General features: G+C 36.0%; 1 protein-coding gene across 1 annotated transcript in view; it reads right to left on the bottom strand.

Moving 5' to 3' along the window:
• The window catches only part of LOC149077895 (uncharacterized), a 74,149-nt gene that overhangs the window by 2,526 nt on the left and 47,525 nt on the right, over positions 1-24,098 (bottom strand). Inside the window, exons 7-16 of the mRNA XM_089242077.1 lie at positions 22,868-23,066; positions 20,827-21,078; positions 20,473-20,708; positions 17,668-17,820; positions 10,518-10,722; positions 10,276-10,368; positions 8,595-8,764; positions 8,186-8,371; positions 5,724-5,803; positions 1,661-1,765 (exon numbers count right to left, since the gene is read on the bottom strand). Of these exons, the coding sequence (XP_089098203.1) occupies positions 1,661-1,765; positions 5,724-5,803; positions 8,186-8,371; positions 8,595-8,764; positions 10,276-10,368; positions 10,518-10,722; positions 17,668-17,820; positions 20,473-20,708; positions 20,827-21,078; positions 22,868-23,066 (1,679 nt within the window). The remainder of the gene's footprint in view (positions 1-1,660; positions 1,766-5,723; positions 5,804-8,185; positions 8,372-8,594; positions 8,765-10,275; positions 10,369-10,517; positions 10,723-17,667; positions 17,821-20,472; positions 20,709-20,826; positions 21,079-22,867; positions 23,067-24,098) is intronic.

The following is a 24,098-nucleotide window of genomic DNA, read 5'->3' as shown; positions in this document are numbered from 1 at the left end:
CAGAGATTTCCAAAGTTTTGACCTATGATTGGTTACAAGACAGTTCTATCAAACCTAAGAAATATGAGTATTTCACAAATATATTTTTAAAACACCAAAGAAACATTTTCCAGCTTTTGATATACTAGTAGGGTTACCATGAGAACTTGAACCCATGAGAAATTTGCCAGATTTGAAGACAGAGAAAGGATTATGCTTCCGCGCACACAATTTGTAGAGTCACTTTTTTGATTTCCACATCAGATGGCACCACAATATTAACAAAAACCTGTTGCCGCAATAATTTCTCTTACAAAAACAGAACCTCTAAAAAAAGCAAGAAAAAGAAATAATAACAATCCCTTTTCCCTCATTTTTAATGAATTGTTCACACAGTCTGGTCAGTTGTATTACTTTGCCTGAAGTGAAGCGAGAGGTATTTTTTCCCCTCTAGGGGTCATTCAAGTATTACGTCAGCATCGGGGGGGGGGTTTGGATTTGGTGACTTTTGATGACAAGGGGGGGAGGGGTTTGAAGGTTGCTTATGTCATCAACCACCCCTTTTTGAAGATATGAAATATTCTAAGCTGCTGACGAAATTTTGCTGACGGGGGGAGGGGTCAGTGTTTGGCTGACTTGCTGACAAGAGGGGGGGGGGTGTCAAAAATAAAAATGGCTACAAATCTTCTTACGTAATACTTGAATGGCCCCTTACCCTCAGAAGTGTTTTTTTTTTTTTTAAATTTTATTTCGGGAGCATTGCTTTTTTTGGCAGAGGCAATTTCGCCACAGGATTCTGATTGTTTTTTGTGCACCCCATTTTCTTAATTTCTGAATGTAAGAGGTAACACCTTCCCCCTCCAGTGCACGGCATTAGCTGCTGGTGAGTATACAATGGCATTCTTAAAATGGATGTTGCAGTTTCTTTCTTCAAGAGCAATTTTTCAGATTGTCTTTTTAATATTATCATAGAGCAAGCTGAGCCATAGTTGAAGTAGCATCTGCCCTACTTGGGGGACAACTTGGGTTATTATATTCTTGGAATTCCTATGGCGACAGTTCAAAGCATGTAAAATGGGATGGGGAAATGACAAGAGATATACTGTATGTTTCAGAATAAAAAAAAAATTTCCCCAGCAAAAAAAAAAATAGAAATTATAGAAACCTAAAAAGAAGGACAAAGGGGGAAAATTTTCTAGATCTTAGGAGGATGCTCGAAATGACTACACAAAGGAGGACACTTGGTAACCCTAGATACCAGGCAACTCAAGCTTTTATGGAACCCCAGTGTTCTTTGAAACACTACTAAAATCTTATAATCTGAGACTTTGGTATACACAGCACTGTTATAACGAGAAAAGTCTCATTTATCAAGTAAAAGTAAAAATTGCTGAAATGGAATTTTTTCTAACTTTTGCCAGTCTTGCGAGACATTGCACAAATAAAAAGTAAAAAATTTGCAAAAAACAAATTGTACTCGTTTTTTTACAAATCACTTGTTAACAAAGTTACTTATGATCGGAAGTTTAATTGCACACTGTTACAAAATCACAATGAAAAGAAACAAAAAATTTGATCTGGAGCCGATACCGAAATTGCTGATTTTATTTAAGCTACATGCCAAAACCGCCATTTTAACATTACTGAGCAAGTTCAATAAAGTAAGAAATTTTTTACTCACCATCTGCCATCTTCCTAAAGACATTCACCACATCAGCCTCATCAATAGAGAGTTCATCAGGTTGCTGAGCTGTATAGACATGGGTGCACTGTACTTGCGGACAGTCTTAACAGAAAGAGAAAGAATTTTGAGGAATGAGAAATAAATTGAGATTCAGTACGCAATAGTAATAACAATAATTACAGTAAAACTTTGATTAACCGTCACCATCAAGACCAGGGCTATGACGAATAACTGAATAAATGCAGATAAGGGAAATCTCTTAATACATTACAAAAGCGATCAAGGCCAGCCCAGGCAGTGGCGATATATTAAAAATAACATCCTTTATGTTGTATCGCTTCCAAAATTCTTTGACAGTCATGGAGATGCATCAGATGAAAGCAAGCCTTCGATAAAAGCTTTTCTGTAACGTCACTTCATATTTTCAATTATGCCATGGTCCATAGGCTGGATAAGTGGAGTTGTATTTGCTGGGAGAAAGAGGCATTTTGCCATCATCACTTTTGAGTTCACAAGAGGGGTGTGTCAGGGAATTGTGCATTCACAGCAATGCTTCCTGAGGCAACTGCTTTTCGGCCATATGAGCTCTAACTTGAGGCACGAAAATGTTGTGAAACCATTCTGGAAAAACTGTTTGGTCCATCCAGGTAATTTTTTGGGGCATAATAGTTCACAGGTGATGCATTCGTGTTTAGTGATGCATTCGTATTTAAATTGAACAAGCAGACATCCAACCATCAATCATTACATTGGCATTGTAGCATTTTGCTAAAGCTTGCCCCCCCCCCCCCAATTTTCACTTTTTTACAAAAGGAATTTTTTATCCAGCTTAAACCCTGGATCTGATCTTTTTGGGCCTTAAAATCTGGGACTGTATTTCCCACACATTTTTTTAGACGATGACGGATAATAGAAACTGACGGTTAATCAAAATTTTACTGTTTTCGGGAAAATAAAACCTTATTTTGTAAAAGTGTGTGAGCACCTCATACTCAGATAGAGACCATAATTACATCATAAATTGCACACAGTATATCAGTGAGTGGCATTCCTAGCAAATTTTTATAAAGATCAATAGTAATGAAAGCCATTTTTAATATGAAAATGAAATACTAAAAATCTCAGATAAACCCTACACATTCTTTGGCGCTTTTCATTTACTCCTGATCTCCGAAACAGTATTCCCAATTGATATCCCTATTACATAGTTTCAGACTTAACAAATAACATATTCATTCCATTTTAGCTAGTCCGAATCAATTCGAAAATTTTTACTGGCCTGCAAGAGTGTAAAAAAGTTGAAGGGCACTGATCCACATCATTGCATACAGAGACCACCTCCTGAGGGATATTGCATATTTTTGTTTATTTTCTATGATATTTATACCAAAAATACATGGTGGGGAACCACAGTAACCAAAGTAAACATTCCAAAAATGACTGTTGAGGCCATCAAGTCTTGTTGCTCAACCGTTTTTTTGCACATTTCGGACATTTGCTCGGCTTTGACGAACTTTTAAAGCAGCCTATGGGTTTAAGTGAGGCCCTGTTTGATATAGGGCCTGGTTTGATGTACGCGGAATTTTGCAATGATGTGTCAAAAATTGTAGATTTTTTTATAGAGAACATACCCGCAGAGACCTCCACACACAGAAAACCAATTTTATATATAGGGGATCAAAATTATGATAGCATCTTATCAAAGCCACAACCTTTGCTGTAACACCATAACTTCACTGTCTATTGAATGCCTTTATCACCAATTTGAGTGCATTTTGCTTCATCAGCATGAAAATGTAAGTTCACAAATCAACAATTATTAACCCTTAAACTGCGCAATTAGATGGAAATATATCTATCAAGAGAAAATTTTGTTTTTTCCATCATCAGATATTTACACATGTTTGGAGGAGCCTAATAAACTCATTTTATATTAGCAGGGAGATCAATTTAAGAACTAAATGCTAGATACAACCTCTGACAATAAAGTTCGGTGAATAGTCCTGTAACATTAACGTAGATGAAATGTTAACGAAAGTTACCTTACTGTCCTTCGAAATAGTCAACTCCCATTACTATACACCGCTGAGATCTCCTATACATGTCCTGGAAACTTTGCAAGAAGTCTTCTTTTGGGATGGAGTTCAAAAGCCTTGTCACGTTTCGTTGGATGTCAGGAATATCGTCAAATCCCTTTCCTTTCAAAGCAAGTTTGAGTCGTGGGAATAGGAAGAAGTCTGGAGGATTGAGATCCGGCGAGTATGGTGGATGTTCAATTTGCACCCCCACTTTTTTTCCAGGAACTGTTTGACGATATTGGCTGTGTGAGGGCGAGCATTGTCATGAACAAGAAACCATGAACCTTGTTGTGTGTACTGAGGTCGTACCCTGTGTAGACGTTTCATGAAACGGGTCAAAATTTCAATGTACCTTGCAGCATTTATCGTCGTTCCCTCAGGTAGAAATTCCTTGTGGATTTTCCTGTTATCAGTTAAGAACCAATGCACTAAACAAGCACTTTGTAAAACAAGTCTTTCACGGAACACAAAAGACGCTCAACTGAACAACGGTGGCAGCAGATGGTCAACACCTGGCGAAGCAAAATGCTGCACATGCGCAGCATTTTGCTCCGCCGGTGTTGCCAGATCGGCCATTCTGACTTCATTCACCGAACTTTATTGTCAGAGGTTGTAGATTAAATTATCTATGAGAATTTATTTATGACTTAGTTTGTTGTTATCCAACTCACCAGGAGTCTGAACTATAGAGTCGATTCTGACTCCTGGTGACTCTAGATCATGGCTCTCCAAGCTGGTCTGTCATTCACAGCATGCCTCAGTTGCGCTAGCTTCATTCTGGTGCTTTGCAACACCTCCTCTATCCATCTAGTGCTCGGTCTGCCACTTCCTCTCTTTCCTTCCATTCTTCCAAGCATTAGCATTTTTTCTAGTGAGCCTTCTGTATGCATTATATGACCAAAGTAAGATAGTTTCTGTTTAGTGACTGTTGCTTCTAGAGAATAGTCAGCCTCGACGTCTTCGACAACAGATTTATTAGTCATTTGTAATTCTAAGTATCCTCCTCCAGCACCAAAGTTCAAAGGAATCAATTAATTTTTTATATGCTTTCCATAGTGTCCAGCTCTCACATCCATACATTAAGACAGGAAAGACGAACAAATTTATAATGTTGGTTTTTGTTTTCATTGATACATCTTTGTCTTTCATTATTATATTAAGCTTCCTCATGGCTGTTTTACCCAGAACTACTTGTCTTTCTATTTCTTCTGTGCATGTTCCCTCTTTTACTATTCTTGATCCTACGATATCAAATCTGTCCACAATCTCAGAACTTTCACCATCTAGTTTAAAACTGAATATCTGCTGTTGTCATGATCTTTGTTTTTTTGGTATTTAGATAGAGAAGTCCAAGCTTTTTACTTTCTGTTTGTACTCTTGATATAATGTTGTTCAAGTCCTCTTCAGATTCTGCCATCAGAGATGTGTCATCAGCATATCTAAGGTTACTGATCATTCTACACCCAATTTTAACAACTGCTTCCAATTCCTCTAAATCTGATGCTCTCATTATATATTCTCCACAGAGAGCAAATGAGCTTGGGGAAAGAATGCATCTTAGCCGAACTCTTGCAAAAGTCTCTCGCTTGTTCAAAGAACTCTTGCTTGTTTTTTTTTCAGAATCTCTGCTGGAATATAGTAAATACCTGGAGCTTTGCAGTTCTTTGGTTGATTGGTTGCCCATCTGATTTCGTCCTTTGTAACTGGTGGTTCATGATTTATTTCTATATTGCTATTTATTATCTTTCTATCTGATTTCTTATAAAGATTTTCTGTGTATTCTTTCCATCTGTTTACAATGTCTTTTTCAGAGTTCAAGACATTTTCATTCTTGTCTTTTATGATACCGAAACACGAACTTAGTTAACAATTCATTATTATAGAGCTGTGAATTGAAATTCTAAAAGATGAGAGCAGAATTTGATTTCTGATAACCCTTATGCAATTATGAAAGTATCAACAAATGTGCAAATTTCACTTACCCCATTCCTCGTAAATCTTTTCATCTGGGTTCTGTGATATGGGCGGTGTAACTGCATTCATCCATCTTGTTCTATCACTCCTGTTGATAAGAAAATCAATACCTTATATACTCGTATATAAGCCTACCTTTAGCCCCCCCCCCCCACACACACACACACGCACGAAACCACCCTTAGGTGTGTGAAACAGAGGTGCGGTCAAACCAGGCCCCTGTGTTTTGGGGTCCTACGTTTACAGTAATAATAACTTCTTTCATCAATTCTGGAAATCTGCATTTTCATTTAGAAAGAAACAATTCTGGAATTATTTCTTTTTCATAAATTCTAAATTTATACCATATCTGACATTATTGAAAAAAAAAAAACTTTCATCAGCTCTGAAACTATTTCTTTCATATGTTCTGAATTTTCCTGATTTTCATTTTCTAGAAATTAGATTCTCCTCTCTCACACAAAAGAAAAAAATCAGGGCCAACAGGCTCAGCTATTATTTTTGCACCAGCCCCACATCTGGTAAGGGCGATCTTGCACACATGCACTAGACACATTTTAGAGAAAAAAGTATACTTCAAAGCTGTAATAGATGAAACCTTCAAGATCTTTTTTGGTTCTTTGGCAGACACAGTTTGGGAAACAATGATGATGTTTCTCTATTATATTGATGGCTACTGCATGTACAACATGGCATGGGTGTGCAATATGTTCAGTCTGCAGGCTACATATGTGAGATGTTGATCATGGGCCACAAACTGGAATAATTATCATGCTTTGTGGATTAATACTTCTTTTGGAAACAACTTTCAAGCAGGACTGTCTTAATGTATGGGTTCACCTGGGTGTTGCCTTGGTGCATGAGGGGGTTTTTAACCAGTCAACTGTCCAATTAATTTCTCCGAGTGTTACCCGCAGTGCCCACTTTTTTTTAAAGATGCGCAAGCTTTTTCCCTTTTTTTTCCTTTTCTTGGAAGTTTGAAATATTAAAATATTTTTTTTATAGCATGTTTTTTTATGGCTCGAATGTGTCGAGACATTATATCACTCCCCAAAAGTGGGGAGGGGCGGTCATAATGTCCTGTGACTAAAAGAAATGCTGTTGATAGATTTATGTGGAACCATAGTAGTTGAACCTTTGCTAAAAGATATGTGAGTAATAAAACAGATGCATCTTCGCAAGGGAGTTGGAAATTGAAACAAAAGCGATGGGGATGCAGCTTTGCAAAACATGACAAAGATAATAGTAATAATAATCTCAGATTTTGAAATATAATTGTCAACTCCATCTAGTGATGAGATAATAAAGTAGAAAGATGGCTGTACAGAGATGGCAGCACATGTATGACAAATTATTCCGTCATATCTCTGTGAAAAAGACCGAAAAGTCTGCGTGTCGGCAAATGTCGTCGTAGGCAACACCATTACGTATATCAGCGACGGCAAATGCCGTCTCAACCACTTGACTGGTGAAAAAAACCGAAAAAAGTCTGCGCGTCGGCAAATGCCGTCGTAACCACTTGACTGGTTGAATGGCCTTGAATAGCTATTGTCATCAATTTTGTCCAGCTTGTAGCATACAGATCTGCAATGCAGGGCTACATAGAACTCTTTAGTAATGCGTGTATGTGTGTACATCTTAGTCTTCAAAATATGGTGACTGATTGGGGTGGTGGTGAGATACCCATCTACCACAATGAAGGTTGCCTTCAGGTCCCAGGTTCAATCTGGGGAAGAAATATAGATAAAAAGGTATTTTCCCTAACAAACTTGGTGACCACTAATAGATGGCTCTTTCATTTCCACCCTAGCTCGTTAACAGCAGCAAATTACATGACCGGAGTTTGTGTGTGATGAAGTAATAATAGTCTTAAAAATATGGAAGAAGGCGACAGCACCAGCAAGAATGCAAAACAAGAACAAATCTGACAACATAAATGCATCAGAGGCCATACATAACAGGGGTCTCACAACACACATTCTGGCATGTTCATTAGAAATTCTGCAAAGGAATGTGTACAAAATGCATGTACTGTTGAGTGGTAGTAGATAAAACTATATCCTGAAGGGCCTGCTCTCATTAATATGAATGATGTAGCCTGAGCTGTGTCAATGGGTTGAAGATGCCTGTTTCAGAGTGTCCCAGTGCACTGCTCAGCCTGGAGTTTATGATGCTGCTAAGAGGGACTGTTTTTTGTAGGCAGGATAGAATCCACTTAGCAGGCCAGAATAAGAGTACTCCCACTATAAATGGGGAGGGGACAGAAGCAGGTGTGTTGATAAAACTTTAGGGTCCTTAAAATATATGAGCTGTAACCCCATCCCTAAATATAGGAACAGATTTTTGAACAAAAAAGTTGGCTTATACTTGAGTATTTACCATGTGCTGCGATATAGTATTATAATTATAAGTTAAAAAAAGTTATGTTCACAACATTTTAGCAATGCAAAAAGAAAGAACAAACACTTACTCCAGTACGCAGCTCAACAGCATTTCCACAGTTTTTCCTTCCTTGTTGTTGAGCATTGTCAATTGGAATGTGTTTTTGCAGCTGGACGGAATTCTGGATGGCAACGCAAGTGGCGTGTTTTCATCTACCAACATCACCTGAACCATATTACGAGGACAATAATCCACTACACAATATGATTCATCGCTGGAGAAAAATATGATGATTAAAATGGTTTGACATGAAAGATATTAAAATATCAATTTTTATATAATTAGTAACAAAATTCATATCAAGTGCTGCACATTTCTCCGATTTTAAACACAATTTGTCTGGAAATTGCTTTGTTTTAGGAAGTATCAAGGCACAATGTAGTATGAAAGAAAAATTATGGATGGTTAAATATTCATTACAAATGATTGCTATATACCTTTTCTTCTTTGTGACAACGAGCAAATCTGTAAACAGGAACAGAAAAAGTCTGATTTTGCACCAGCGTGCATTCCTGCCAAATGACCTCTTGCTGTTAGGATCTGAAACTAGTTGTACCAGCTCCCCTTTTTTCACCAGCCATCTTGATGCTGAGAGAACACCTAAACCCTATAAGCAAAAAATATATATATAGACAATAAATACATATGCACACCAGTGTCACCTCCTCACAGAACATTCTGAGCGATGGCAAAATGGTTTTGCATTTTATTATGATACATACAAATAATCTACTATTTATGTTGCCAAGTCAAATTATTTTTTACATTATCTGTACATCTATGTGGTAAGAAAAAATAAAAATGTTATATTAATGTGCACATTAACATAAATAATCTGTGCAGTAGGCCTAAGTAACAGATGAAAATTATATTTCAGTTTTAGCAATTGCTATTAGCCTTTATTGCAAATTTTGAAAATGTAGCCTATACACTGCTTCCAATAGCACATTCTAAATTAAAAGGTAGATGGCAGCCTGAATATTCGTCGGCAAATTTTCCCAAGTGCCCAGGAGAATCTTTTCTCTCCGCTCTCATATTCTAACTACCAAGGCTCCCATTTTCAGCGATAGACTCTTGTGTGCCAAAGCGTATTAGGGAGTGACCATATTGTATACCTGTATTTTGCAGCATACTTTTTTTTCAATCAACGTTTTCAAAAAATTCCCCAAATTCCTCTAACTAATAGCAATTTGATGGCAAAAAAATTTATGCAATGCAATATATAACCCATTTAAAGAATTAAATATAGTCTTCCCTCTTCAGGAGCTACCCCTGATGCTTACTGTATGTGCATGCAGGACACAAAATTTAGAAGAGGCCTACATCCCACAGTATAGATAACAAATGATTGGTGATACCGTAAATGCGGCTACTTTTGCACGGGAACCCTTCCTAGGCCCGAAATGATAAAATAATAATACATGCTTTAATTAGTGTAGAAAAAGATTTTCAGAACCACTTTTTGTACTTTTTGCTAAGTAGTGCTACTAAGCAAGGCAACTGAGTGTATCGAGTAGTTCACGAATGGCCGACTAGGCAGCAATGGTGGTGGTTTTTTATGCTTCGATCACAAATGGTCTTTCCATTCATCAAACTTTCAACTGTGGGTTTCCTGTGGTTCCCAACTTTTAGGTACAAATTCAAGCCCCTCTCTCAGTTAAGTCTCGCCACAGGCCTCTACAATGGTACAAGCATTGGCATACGCAAAGAGGGTTTTGGGGTTCTAACCCCCCCCCCCCCAAGCCGAGGTTGTGGTTGAGGGGGGGTATAGTTGTTATTTTACAAGAAAAAACTTAACCCCCCCCCCCCCCGAGGAGAAAAAAAAATTTGAAACCCCCAAGAAAATTCTGCGTACCCCTATGGGTACAATCATTACACTTCATTCACTCATAGTTAGAAAAATTGATGGCGGATGGCAGCACTTCACATAATAAGCATTACACAGAAGCAAACTTCACGTTAGGCTCACATACACATAACATTCCAGCAATATATTATACAAATACAACGCCACAACAGGCAAAATGCCCATAATATTCTGTATTATAATGAAAGAAATTTCATATTAATTAGTATTTTTCTGTTGAGAAATGATGTGTGGAGTTAAGGATCACAAACCTTGCAGTCTTTGAAATCCAGCTGGTGGCTTATAAGCAGCATTTCTTCCATACGCTCCATTTTACGAGCACCTTCATTGCATTCTGCAACAAGCTAAATGGAAAATAGCAAAATATTTTATTTTTGTTGATAGTATCTAGTAATAAATATCAGTTAATTAATCAAGTTTGAAATTCATGCTAACATGCGGAATTCAGATATGAAATTATTTTGAATTGGTGAGCAAAATAAATCAGAATAACCTTATTGAGAAGTCCCAACGCCATCTTGCAACTTTCATAAATAGGAGAATCTGGTTGAAGTCTGTGGAAAATGGCATCGATCAACAAAGGAAGGCGAGTTATTCGTTGCATTGGCAACATGAGAAATGACAGCATATCGAGTCCTTGACAAACAGGATTGGTTTCCAGTCGCTTCAAAACTTCGACAAAAGCTGGTCTGGTCTCTCTAAAACAACACATGTTGTATTATTTTAAAAAACATTCTATAAATCCCCAAATACCATTCTATAATAAAAGTGAGAAAATTAAAATATTTATTAATTTGGCAAAGTGGAAATTGGTAAATCATTGTGGAAACATTGAAACCCTACTCTGGGATATTTAAAACCATAGTTTTAACTGATAATGATGTGTTTAACTATATTATTATCAAACTAAAAAAATTGTTGAATGCAATGCTCATAAATGATTATTTACCAAGTCTGTAATTCTTAATTTCACACTCCACGAATGAAAGTTCTTTTCTTAACTTTGAAATCAAGATTTTATGAAAACATTTGAAGCACACTACACATGAGGTTCATTAGCATAGATCTGAGGGAACATAGACTTTTTTAAGGACCTGATTGAGGCCATCATTATAAATGTTACTTTCGATTTAGTATGCTTTGTAGGAGTAACAATTTTTTATTGTAATTTTTATTAAAAGATAGGTGTTTTCCCCTAAATTTAGGTTCCAATTAACAAATTGTTCCAATGACATTGGATCTCACTTATAATGTTACACGAAAAACCATCATGAAAAAATGTAAGTGGAAAAACGCTTTAAATGGGAAATCTTAATGAGAATAGAAGTTACAGTTGAGACCTTAAAAATAATTTGTTTCAAGTAGGAACATTATAAACGGGATCGAATGTATTTATATATCTTTGCATGCCAAATTGTACACACCGACATACATGTTATTGTTTGTTTGGGCAATCAGGTAACTTCTAGGTATTACTGGACAGCAAATAATACTCCCCCAAAGTTGAATTATAAAGGGGGACGATCAATAACTGCATAAATCTGGGTACTATTCCCTCAATAAATGCATGTAAATATCAATTGATCGGGATCAAAATTTAGGGAAGCACCTGTTTTTTCTTTCTTACTATTGCTTTACTACTACTGTATTCTTCAATGACTTAATCATAAAATTTAACATGCTTTGTGAGTGCAATCTAGTCCTCGAAAAATGGCTTCTCCCAAAAAATGATCATCATGTGTGTTGCAGTACAGCCCCTGTCACTTTGGACACCTCTATATACTGAACATCTCCCTATATTGGACAGCTTTGAATGGAACCAGCTATAATCCTATATCAAATCTCGTTCATAATAGTTTATATCTTGGACATTGGGTTCTCTGGACCCTCTGGGTTCTTATCTTTGACAGGTGCAGATCATTGTCTGCTGAATATCTGCTTAAGTGTTGAATATTTGACAGTGTAGATGAAGTTGTTGTAGGGAGGGTAGGTTTCCCTATCTCTGTAAGGCGATTTAAAAAAAAGATTTATTGAGAAAACTTCATTGTTAAACTACGAAATAGGGTGCAACAGTGAGATTATGGTGTTTTTCTTACACCCCGTACATCCCTTTATTTCTTTTACGCTTTTTTTCATGAATTTCACTGCATTTCAAACTTTTATTCAGTCTTCAATATTGTTTTGTATGTGAAGTATCATTTCAGACTTCCTGCAAGAGTGAAAGTAAACTTTAACTTCGCATTACGAGTAAATGTAAATGAGTGGAGTTGATCATTGAAAAGAAAAAAAGAAGCTGTTGATTAATTTAATTGATATATTTAATTACTGCATTTAAATTTGGTAATTGTAAGATTGTTATTAAATAAAGAGATAATCGTCATGACTATTTTCTAAAACCTATTCAAAAGGTTAATACTTGTAAGTACAGTTCATTTTTTTCGTCATATTCTACTAGCTAAAGCCTTTTAAAGATGCCGTAAAATATTTCTATGTACCTCTATGTGTTGGACACCTGTCTATATAGCTTGGATAGATTTTAATTGAACTGTAGGTGTCCAACATAGACAGGTTTTGCTGTATGATTCTGATCACACTTTGGTCCACTTTTTGTGTTTGACGCAAGAAAACAATTTTTACCCATGTGTCAAAATTAATGGACAGTTGCAGACCAGGTGAATTGTCAACTGAGGAGCATCACATTACATTAATTTTTTCTAAAACTGGCAATATCGTTTTCTTCAGGCATGAACTTGTTAGAATTCAGCTATTTATTTTTATAAAAAAAATGGCAGATGCCACACCAGCCTTGGGATTTTATGTCTAAATCACAGCAATTTTCCTCTTTAACAGCTTCCCTTAGCTTATTAATTTTATTTTATCATCACTTAAAGCTTTGATTATCACTTGATAATCAAAGAATAAAAAATATAGTAGAAATCCATTTCTACTATAATTTTGTGATTGTACTTGAATTTTAAGAGTTTGAACTTTTCACAGAAAATCATGAACTCGGTATAGCCCCAGGATGAACTTCCTCATTAAAATCAAAGAATAATTTTAATATGTTCCAAGGAAAGTAACAGAATAATCGATGCAACTGGACGTCTATTTAAGGATAATATATAGGCCTATATTCTAACAAATAATGTAATGTCTATCAGTTAAAAAATTATCTTGAAGACTTTATTTAATATGCCATCTAGTGATAAAATGCATTCATGTACAATTATTATCAAAAGAATCTAAAAATTATACGGATGTCCAAAAACTGGCAATAAATGAAAATGTAAAAAATTAGTGCATATTTCAGCAAATTCTTCTCTGTTTTATCTTTTGAGAAATTAATTATAATCTTCATTTTTAATTTTTTTTTTTTTTTTAACTGCTTCGTGGAGGAGCCACATGTGATTTAATTAATTTGCTCAGAAAATAGGGCAATAGTGAGAAATTCCTGTATTCTTTATTTTCAAGAAAAAGCGCTGCCCAAATGAAGAGCTGACGATGCAGAATATTAGAACTATACTTTGAACTAATAATCAATAGTAAATAACTGGGACATTATCATCGTCACTTATTAATTATATGTAGGAGCATAGGCACCAAAACCTAGTGGCTGAGGCCCTTTTGAGCCCCCCCCCCAAATTTTGTAGGGGCTGTGAGCACCCCTCCCCCAATAATTTCTGAAAAAAATAATGCAATGTACCTTCTCTCTCCTGCATATATGTTTGAGTCCCACGTATATGGGATGACAGTAACTTTCAGCTCCCCCAATATTTTCTTCATGTTGGCACCTCTGATTAAGAGCATTTTTACATTGACTTGTGTATATATTGTTTGTAATTTGTGTTAATTGCATTTTTAATTGGGTTGCTGTATTTTTGAAACATATGACAACCATATTTTTATGGGCATCTTTTTATCAGCCACCTCGTTGGGCATTTTGCCTGTTGTGGCGTTGTATTTGTATTTGTATAATTGCATCTGACTAACTAACTTAACTAACAGTTAAATTAATTCCTCGGGGCTCATACTTATTGATCATGGTTGGCAAAAAATTGACAAGTGTGAAAAAAATGCCCTGCCAAAAATAGTTTTTGTCATATTAAAATAATTCTAAATTTTAACTTTTGCTTTCATGAAGCAAGTTCTGAGAATTTTAACTTACTTCACAAAGGTGAAATATTTAAAACTATATTTTTTTTACCTCTGGAATCAGCGCTGTTTTCCTTTCAATTAGACAAGAAGGTTGGAGATAAATGTGATTAAAAACCATCTTTGCCAAGAAAGTTGCTTATAAATTTCTTAACAAAGTGCATGTCTTTTTTTTAAAAATAAAAACAGCAACATGAATTGATATGAGCTGTATCGCAGAAGTGAGGGTCTACAAAATTCCTTATTATTTCATTAGTTTCGATAAAGTTGAGTGAAATTGTGCCACAAAGATACATTCCAAAGTATTAGATAGGTAAGATCACCCATCATTGACTTTTTTAATTTTAAACCTATATGCTAAGCTTTTTGTCAAAAACATTTTTTTTTTGGCATCTCTTAAACTAAAAGAAAGCATCACAATAGCTTTATATATTAGCATTAGATGATATAAAGACTGTTTCCGAGGATTGCAAAAAGAGATGGCAAAATATGGGATTTGGCCATATGCAAGCTATAACAGCCAGTGTGAAAGCACGCAAAAGAGTAACATAATTGCAAACCTTGTAATTCCGGTTTTTTTCGTAGTATTATAAATCTTTCTCTATTGCACTGAATTTGACAACTCTTGCAACAACCAAAATTTAAATTTGCCACTTCATATAAGAACTATCCAACAAACTCTGAATATGTATACACACTAAAAGGACAACTGAGAATAAAAAGCAAAGGGGGTTTTTTTTTTTTTTTTGGTATCTAGTATTTTTCCATCACTGTTGTGTTAAGGAAAATGGGCTTGTTAAAAACCATGCTCAAACAGTTTTACTCGAAATACACATCACTTACAAGAAAAACTGCCACGATTGATACTATTAGTATTATTGACTTCAATAATTTTTATCGAAATATGGAAGAAAATAAGTAGTGGAAAACTATATCAAAATTTTAGCTCTAAGGTTTGATAATTACGTAACACCCATGATGTAATATTGTTTTCAATTTTTCTCATTTTTGCTGTTTTTTTCCACTTTTTGCCACTGTCCCGGCAAAAACCCAACTTTTCTATTGATAGACAGACAGGTAGTAATTGATCCGTGCAAAATCACCAAGTACATCCACTATTTATTTTGACACAACTCATATTCGGACATCATGTTGAGCAAAGAGAGCCAAATTAAAATAGAAAGTTTGATTAGAATTTGTCACTCAAAATCACATTTGTCATTGAAAAATAAAAGGCTTGTGTTCACCCAGATCCTAAGACCCATATTAACCACTTCACGTGCAAGCTTTTGTCATGGAATTTGGATTATATCTATTGGACGAATCAGCGATAAATCTGGTAACCTTGTCCTAAGTTCACCACACATTAGAAAATGGACAGGGAAAGGAAAAATATATAGCCTACATAAAAGGGAAAAGGATATTAGATAAGGTAGAGATAAAAAGAATTTTTTTTAGAATCTCTTTTTCATTCTCACCTTACGTGTTCTCTTTCGCTCTTATATGCATATAGTAGAAAGATACATTATTATGCGTGTGGGAAAAAAAATCATCAACCGGAGTATACAAAGAATGGTGGAAAAGAAAAAACACCTTTAGTTGGGGGTAGGGTTACTATAAAGCTTTGCAATGGTGAAAGAGACGAAAGAAAACCCAGAGAACTTGTTTGAATTTATTCCACTGGTGTTTAGATGCAATATTACATCCTTAATTGTAAAGGGGTTAAAGTAAGGAGCTCCACCTTGCGGGGACTTCTGCTCAAAACAACAATCTTAACAAGCCTAAAAAATTTCAGGACCACATTTTAATTTGTAGGCATATGATAGTACTTTTGAATTGTGGGCACCCATGACAATGCCTGAATTAAAAAAAAGTTGGCTTTATTGTGAGGGGGGGGGGGGGTAGTGGTTCGATTTCTCAAAAAGGCAGTTGGATTTTCTTTCCTAAATTGATCTTATAAGACAGGTGTCTAAACCTTTGTATTTAATAGCAGAAAGTGATATCTCCACGTAAAGTACCATTTAGAAAACAGTACTGGGTAAACAGATTATGTGTTGGCAGCAGAGCAATATAGTGAATATAATTCCATTACACCAACATTATTTGCACAATCATTTGACTATTTTTATGCCATGTGATAAACTTACGACAGTCATGTGTGTCATTTCATGCACACAGTGCAGGGGAGGCATGATGGCGTGTATCCCCTTGAAAATTTCAAGTCATTAATTTAATAATTCAAATGGATTTGGTACCAACTTAATACCATTGAATATATTTTTTTTCAAATGAATTTGTTAAATTAAAAAAGAAATATTTTCAAAAGGCACTAATAAAAAAAAGTGTCCCATGAAGTACAGGCCATATGGTCAAGGTTCGGCAGAGCTTTCCATGGAAAAAAATATACGTTCTTCTTTCTTCTTTAGGCGCTTTCCGTCGTGCGGCCAAACGAGATACCATTATTACTGAGGAACACGTGGGGAGGGAGAAAGGGGATAATTAACACAAGTTATTCCGCACGTTTTGGCCACACAAAAAAAATGCGGCCCGGATGTTGATGCTGCCATCTATTTTTTTAAATCTGTTGCATCTTTTGCATTTTTTTAAATTAGAATATATTTGAATATAAAAAAAATAATTATATGCTTAGAACTCTTTATCGGTAAAATATAATAAATCTTTTAAATTAGAATAATACGAGTACGAATTTTCGCGCAATTTGCAAAAAACCATTGCCGATCGCAATTGCTGGACCTAAATAATGATCTCCAACGTTGATGTTAAGATATTGATAAGGCTCATTGCACAAATTATTTACGTTGATGTTGCATTGATAGAGCATTATTATTTTTGTATTGCATAGATATACAGATAACGTGAAAAATAATTTGACAAACAAAAATTATGGAATGCAGTGCAATACTTTACTAATTGTAAATATTACATGTACTCAGGGCCGGAACTAGAGGGTGGCAGAGAGGGTGATTGCCCCAGGAGGAAAAATTTAGGAGGCGGCAAGTTTTGGATTGGGGAGAACAGAGAACACCATTGTGTAAAATTATAGAATTTTAGTGTGTCAAAATTATGTTTGCCCCGAGCGGCTAAATTCCTAGTTTCAGCTTTGTATGTACTTGACTACATATCGCAGATAGATGGTGGTATATTTTATAGATCTACAGCCCCCAAAATATCAGACCACGGGAGCAGTCACAGACACAGTGAATATAATCAAGCATAAAAATCAAAGTATAGTAACCCCCCCCCCCTTTGTGCAGACATCAGCAGGACAAAAGAATTTGTCCATTATGAAAAGGGGTTCTTATTGTGTTGTTTTAAAAACACAAAACTTATTATTTGGTCATTAAGAAATTAGTGGCCTCATTTACAGGGTGGCCATCAAAATGAGTTTCACTCTAATATCAATATATGGCCAAAAATGAAGGCCAACATGCAACTGGATGTACTACTGGAGAAAGAGTATACCAACTTACTTCAACTGTTTCAAAGTTCTGTCCTGATAAATTTGGTTAGAGCAGTATTTGACATACACTGAGAAGTACTTGCTGGCATGATTGTAGACGATGTCACACACATCACTTATTACAATGTTTTGCAACCATCGTTTTTCCAAGTCACTCAGTAAGCTTTAAATACACAAAAATAAAATATATTAAAGTCTAAAAAAAACATTACAGAAATTTTACATTTTTTTCACGTTTAGAAACACGAAAAATAAAGTCCTCGTACATGTATTTCCATGCAGAAACTCTGTATGCATATCATACAAGGTACTACATGCACTTTTGTGTAAGCTGCTTTCCCCAACCTTGATGAAAACAAGAAAAAAAAGGGTGTCAAAAGTGTTTCAAACCAGGGGGTGCTTAGCTTTATACACAAAATTCTTGTTTGTGAACTGATTATACAGGTGCTCAAACTTGTTCTACAAAATACTGTACATACTTGAGCACCTCCGGCTCTGACACCACTGAAAAAAATGTTGCTGCTGGAATGTTTTCAAGCCAATGTGCTATCCGTATATTTTGTTTAACATTTTCATTTCCTTTGTGATTAGCATCTCAATTATCCTATGTTTGTCCTTGTTTCTTAAATACAGTGTAATCTCTAGAGAACGGACACCTTTGGGACCAAAAAGTTAGTCCACAAATGGGGAGTGTCCACATATAGGTAGTAAAATACATTGAAGCCTGTTGGCATAGTTTAAAAAAGTGTTTGCTAACGGAGTGTGTCCATTATGGTAGGTTGCACCCTATGCATTCTTGGCGAGTTAATTTTAGCTTTTTTTTCAAGGATTGAATATTCCCCAATCTGATAACAAAAATATTGGTTTTTGATTTGTTTTCTGTGTTACCTTTAATGAATTTTAGGTGTCATAATGTTTATTTAGGGCGTATCTGAATGAAATGCAAAAAAATTTGACAGCTTTATTTATACAATTTTTATTTTATATGATTTGTTGAAGCAAAAAAAAAAAAAATTGTGAGGCATCAGGAAAGAAAAACTATGGCGCAATTTGTAATACTCATAATACTCAATTTGAATAGGTTCCAATTCACAGACATATCAAACAAATAACAGGGAAAAACCGGGGACTTTAGAAATTTCAATGGGTGACCATATTTAAAGCCCGTTTTTCCGGGATGCATTTTTCGCTGTTTCAATTTTTTTAACTATAACTAGCCACTTTGATTGCTTTTGGCACCATATTTGGCTACAATTACCAATTTTCCATACTTGAAATCGTGATTCCCCATATTTTTCCCGAGGAAACGGGGTCAGCCTGAAATTAAAAGGACTGGAAGAGTATTTTCTTTAGGGATTTTCCATTCAAACAAAGCTCGATTTCATGACTTTTAGAGTTTTTTCTATGAAGATACAAAAAAATTAGAAGAATTGGATTTTTGAATGGAAGATTTTAATAAGGCTGAAAAATCGGAAGGGTTCCAGGTAAATCGAAGCATTGGCACCTATGCAATTTGGGATAACACCTTTCTTACAGAATCTCAGCTCAAAAAAAACATTCAAAAAAGAGATTTTTCACTAGAGTGAAGGATATTCATACGTGAAAAAAAAACGGAAAAATTAATAAGCCAACAATGCATATTTAAATAACAAGCAAGAGATAGCTAAGATGCTTATGATTATGACCAAAGAACTGGAAATGACGCTATGAAGATAGGAATACCACACTGGCATGAAAAACAACCTTTTCATAAATGAAAAATTCTAAAAGAGTCAGAGCGTCAAGGTAAACTAATGACAAAAAAAAAAATGTAGAATTGCATAACAGCTGCAACAGATGATATGCTATGGTATACAACAAATACTAGTTTTTTTTTACAAATTGTACGCAATTCGTAGGAAATATGTGGTAGTAGTAGAAGATTTAAGCTATATGTAGGTCTATATAGGGTGCATAGCAAACATGCCATTTCACTGGCGAACCGTTGATCCTAGAGGCATATTTAGGGGCCATTCAAGTATTACGTAAGCAGATTTTCAGCCATTTTTGACCCCCCCCCCCCCTGTCAGCAAAACACAGACCCTCCCCTCCCCGTCAGCGAAATTTCGTCAGCAGCTTAGAATATTTCATATCTTCAAAAAGGGATGGTTGACGATGTAAGCAACCTTCAAACCCCCCCGATGCTGACGTAATACTTGAATGACCCCTCTTACGATTAGAAAAGTATCCAAATAACATGTAGTACACAGATATGTCATTCATGTTTCAAGGGGTTGTGTAGTTATTAAAATGAAAAAAATTAACTTTTTATATGGTCCCCAACAACCCAATTAGGAAGTTGCTGCTCTGTCTCCCCTGATGTGAGCAAAGAAATTCTACATTTCTAAGTGCAATATTTGCTGAGATATTCAAATTTTAAAATCTCAGTTTTTCCAACTTTCCTCCCTTTTTTGAATTTCAATATCTCAGCGAATATTGGAAAGGTGTTTTTTTTTGCTATGATCTCCCTTGAAACATGAATGATATATCTGAGTTCTAAATCCTATTTGGATACTTTTTCTAATTGGAAGTATGCCTCAGATCAACGATTCACCGGTAAAATGTCATACATCTTGTTTCCTATGCACCCTGTGGATACACAGTGTCCTCTACAAACTCATATGAGTATTCAAAGGTGTAGTTTTCTATACAAAACCGATTTCGCCTTCTATTTCATATCTATCCACAGAATTTGAAAAAAAGTTTTTAATGACTCTGTATATAATGCACTTCATAACATGTGATGATCAGAAGAGTTCTATTGTTATGTGCTTACCTAGCACTCACGTCTCGTACTGGAGGAACGTCAGAGAATAAGATGTGTCTCTCCCTCTTGTCTAATATATGCCTGTTATTCTCATCTGCACAGAATTCAGGACATTGAACAAAATTATCGAGGAGGAAATTCAAGCTCTTCAAGTAAGATGCTTCAGATGTTATCACTTCAAACATGGCCTCTTGGAGTTTACGTTCATGCTGAGATATCGTGTCAAGGATCAAACTGGCTCGAACCTGGGAATTTACACAAATTTTGGAAATGTACAATATTCGTCTATAAGAAAGCAAACAAAAAAATTATATTTTTTTATATATAACAAGAATTGAATAAAAAAAATAACCAATGACAAACCTCTGGTACTTCACACCACAGAGTGCGTTGACCACCTTCTTTCCGAATGAGCTCCATGGCAGATGTCTGACTTTGCATAGTCAATGGCTTATGCTCTGTGCTGTCTATTTCACATATGCTCTTCTCCTCTAGCATATCCTCGAATTCAGATTCAGATCCACTGGTCAGGTACCACATTGTGGCACGCTCCTGGGCGTTTTTATGGTAAAACTGATACAGGGGCTCTTCTTCGAAAGGAGATTTCAAAAGCTGCTGAGATAAAAAATCAAACATCATTAAACAACTATCCCAAACACTAATGAAAAAAAGATGAGTCAAAATAAACTTCAAATGAATGGCATATCAAAGAAATTTGATCTAACGGTTTTATCAATAAAAAGATATGAATCTTCGAGACTTCTCGTATTATATTTTTATTCACATGTAATGATTAAAGATTTCTAAATATCCAGGCATGTCCAAACCAGGAGGGGGGGGGGGCAAAGGGAGCAATCGCCCCTCTTCACTGTGTTTTCTAGAAACGGGAACAAAGGGGGAATTTACTACCATGTTTTAGATCATAGTTTCCCAAACTTCTTGTTTCATCACCCCCTTCATCAGAACTCTCACTGCCTCCAACTCAAGTGAATCCATAGGATCTTATGTTAAATCCGTAGCTTCTATCGCCCCCTAGACCATTCCATCACCCACCAGAGGGCAATATTGCCCACTTTGGTAAACACTGGCTCAGATTAATCTGTTACTTATCCTATTGGTCTTTGTCATCTTGAGATACACTTGATGTCTCATGTCCTGGTTTTATGAGATTTGTCAATAAAGATGTAGCAATATGTTGAATTCATTACACTAAATCAGCTTTCCTTGTCACCCGTGGCTTTCTTGTTTCAGTCATTGTTTATTCACAGCTCGCCAGAATGGTCTTAAAAAGAACCACTTCATGACGTTGAATAGGTACACTTCAATATGGGCAGCTTACCATACACCTATGAATGTCCCTAAAGAGCTCTGATGCTCACTTTGAGAAAACACTGCAATAAAGGCCTCTTCTCTAAATTTTATCACTCATTTTTAAAAAATATATCTGCCTCTTTTTGCCCTTTTATTTGATCTCTGCCCTTCCGACCCCCCCCCCCCTTCAAAAATCTCTGGCCAATCCCAATACTTCATTTTCATTCCCCTTCTTCCAAATTCCTTGACCCTCTAACTGCTTCTTTTTTTTTTTTTTTAATTTCAGCCCCGTTTTTTTCCCGGGAGGCATGTCCTCCTTTTTTTGGCTTCTCACACTCTGCAGGTCTAGTTTGAGAAAAAGCACTTAATATCGTAAAGTTCCCTCTAAACATCTCTAGTGGTACCACAAAAAAGTAGTAATGGACGAAAAGTTCAGGTAATGTTCCAGAGCAATGGTTCTCAACCTGAGATGATACGGCTGACTTGTGGGCCTGGGAAACTAGGAGGGGGAGCGCGGGTAGAAATCAAGTGGAAAAGGCACTGATAGCTGTGAAATTGAGTTCATGGTGTTGAGACCAGGGCCGTTTTAAATGCATCATGGGCCCACGAGCCAAGTGATTTTTCCAAGGCCCTCCCAGGCAAATTTACATGCTCACTCTCCAAAATTTCCACCAGGTCTCTTTTGTGAGCCTCCCCCCCCCCCTTCTCTTGAGGTGCCTGGTAAGCCCATGCATTAAGACAGCACTGGTTGAGACAATCCTGCACAGACTCAAGACAAGAAGGAAAAAAGCTGAATTCTAGAACAGAGATCCAAAAATCTTATTTATAAATCACTATAAATTTACTGAATAAATTGGTTTCAAAAGTAGAAAGGGTCTTGCTCCTGGATGGTGGGGCTGGTTAATAGGCCAGGTTCACGAGAAGAAAATATGATATAAAAAAGGCCATGGGTAAAAAACGGTTAATAAACAACTGGTTTTGGAGAACATTTCCCTGCACAGGGGTTCCCGCAAACTTTTCTCAAGGATTGAGCAACAGTACAAATATTGTAAAACACATCTCATTACGACAAATATTATATATAACATCATACTTCAGATTTGTATTCTTTGACTAGAGGCAAACTTAAATTGCTTTGTCTTGATGCTGCCCTTCGCTCTGGGTATGGATTGAAATCTGATTCTATGTGCAATGTGAAACCAGAGCTATAAGTGGTAGATGATGATGCTCCCGAACTTCCGCTTTCATCCACAGCGTAACTCTCATATGATGCTGAACTTCCAATTGAATTCCTGAACGAAAAATCATCACATTAAAATTCCAAAATCATATTTATGTTACATACATAAAAATAACCAGAGCTAACATGGTCATGTAAAATGTCACTATGAATAAAAATGTTGTTGTATTCTCTCAACATGTGTGAAATCAAAATGAAGTAATCGCTGACCATTGTCACTGAACATAGGTAAGTGATGAGATTGGTGAATAAAACCGAGCCGAAGTAGTGCCTAGACTTAAGACTGTGTTGAGTGTTGGGGCTGTCTTAACAAAAAAATGTGGGGCCTACCTAGAGATGGCAAATCATAGTTCCCCAAACTTATCTGTTCATCCACCTTCCCCCCTGCTCAGAATTTTTATTTCTCACCACAACCTTTTCTGAGATCAATCGTATAGGATCTCGTGTTGCATCCATCAACCTCTAGTATGCTCCATTACCCTCCAGGAGTCACCCACTTTGGGAAGCACTGTATTAGATGATGATAGGGAGGAAGGAAGCAAATGCATAAGAGAGCCTCATGTTATTAACACAATTTTTTCTTAAATGCATTGAAAGGGTATTTACTCATGAGTATCAAAGAATACATTAGGGATTTCAAAATATCCTGATATGGTGGCTAACCCTCAATTAAGTGATAAAAAGGATTCAATCATAATCCGTTGCAAGGGCAAACTCCACTATAGCACCAGATTTCTATGAAACAGATGGTGGCATTGGATCTGGGATCAACTGTGAAGTTGAAATCATTATTCAAGCAGAGAGGCTCAATGTTTATTATGAACTAGCTTATAATAACCAACGCTGCCTGGGTTTTCTTCAAACTTTACTGAGAGGATCCAAAAACCATTATAAAGGCATGAACTATTATACATAATGCTGGCAGCATTAAATACTTCTGATGGATTTGGTACCAACTTAATGTCATTGAATTACATCAATTAAATTCGACAAAATTGAAGATAAATATTTTTTACTAAAAAAATCAGTCATATATGGACCCCCCCCCCCCCCCCGGCGTAAAAGAGACAGCTTCGGTAATGGA

The sequence above is a fragment of the Pholcus phalangioides genome, unplaced genomic scaffold (genome assembly GCF_987345545.1).
Source record: "Pholcus phalangioides strain wild (caught in Gottingen) unplaced genomic scaffold, Ppha-v1.0 ptg000014l_1, whole genome shotgun sequence".
Lineage (NCBI taxonomy): Eukaryota > Metazoa > Arthropoda > Arachnida > Araneae > Pholcidae > Pholcus > Pholcus phalangioides.
The sequence above is the reverse complement of the archived record's forward strand: the minus strand, read 5'-3'. Positions and strand labels throughout refer to the sequence as shown.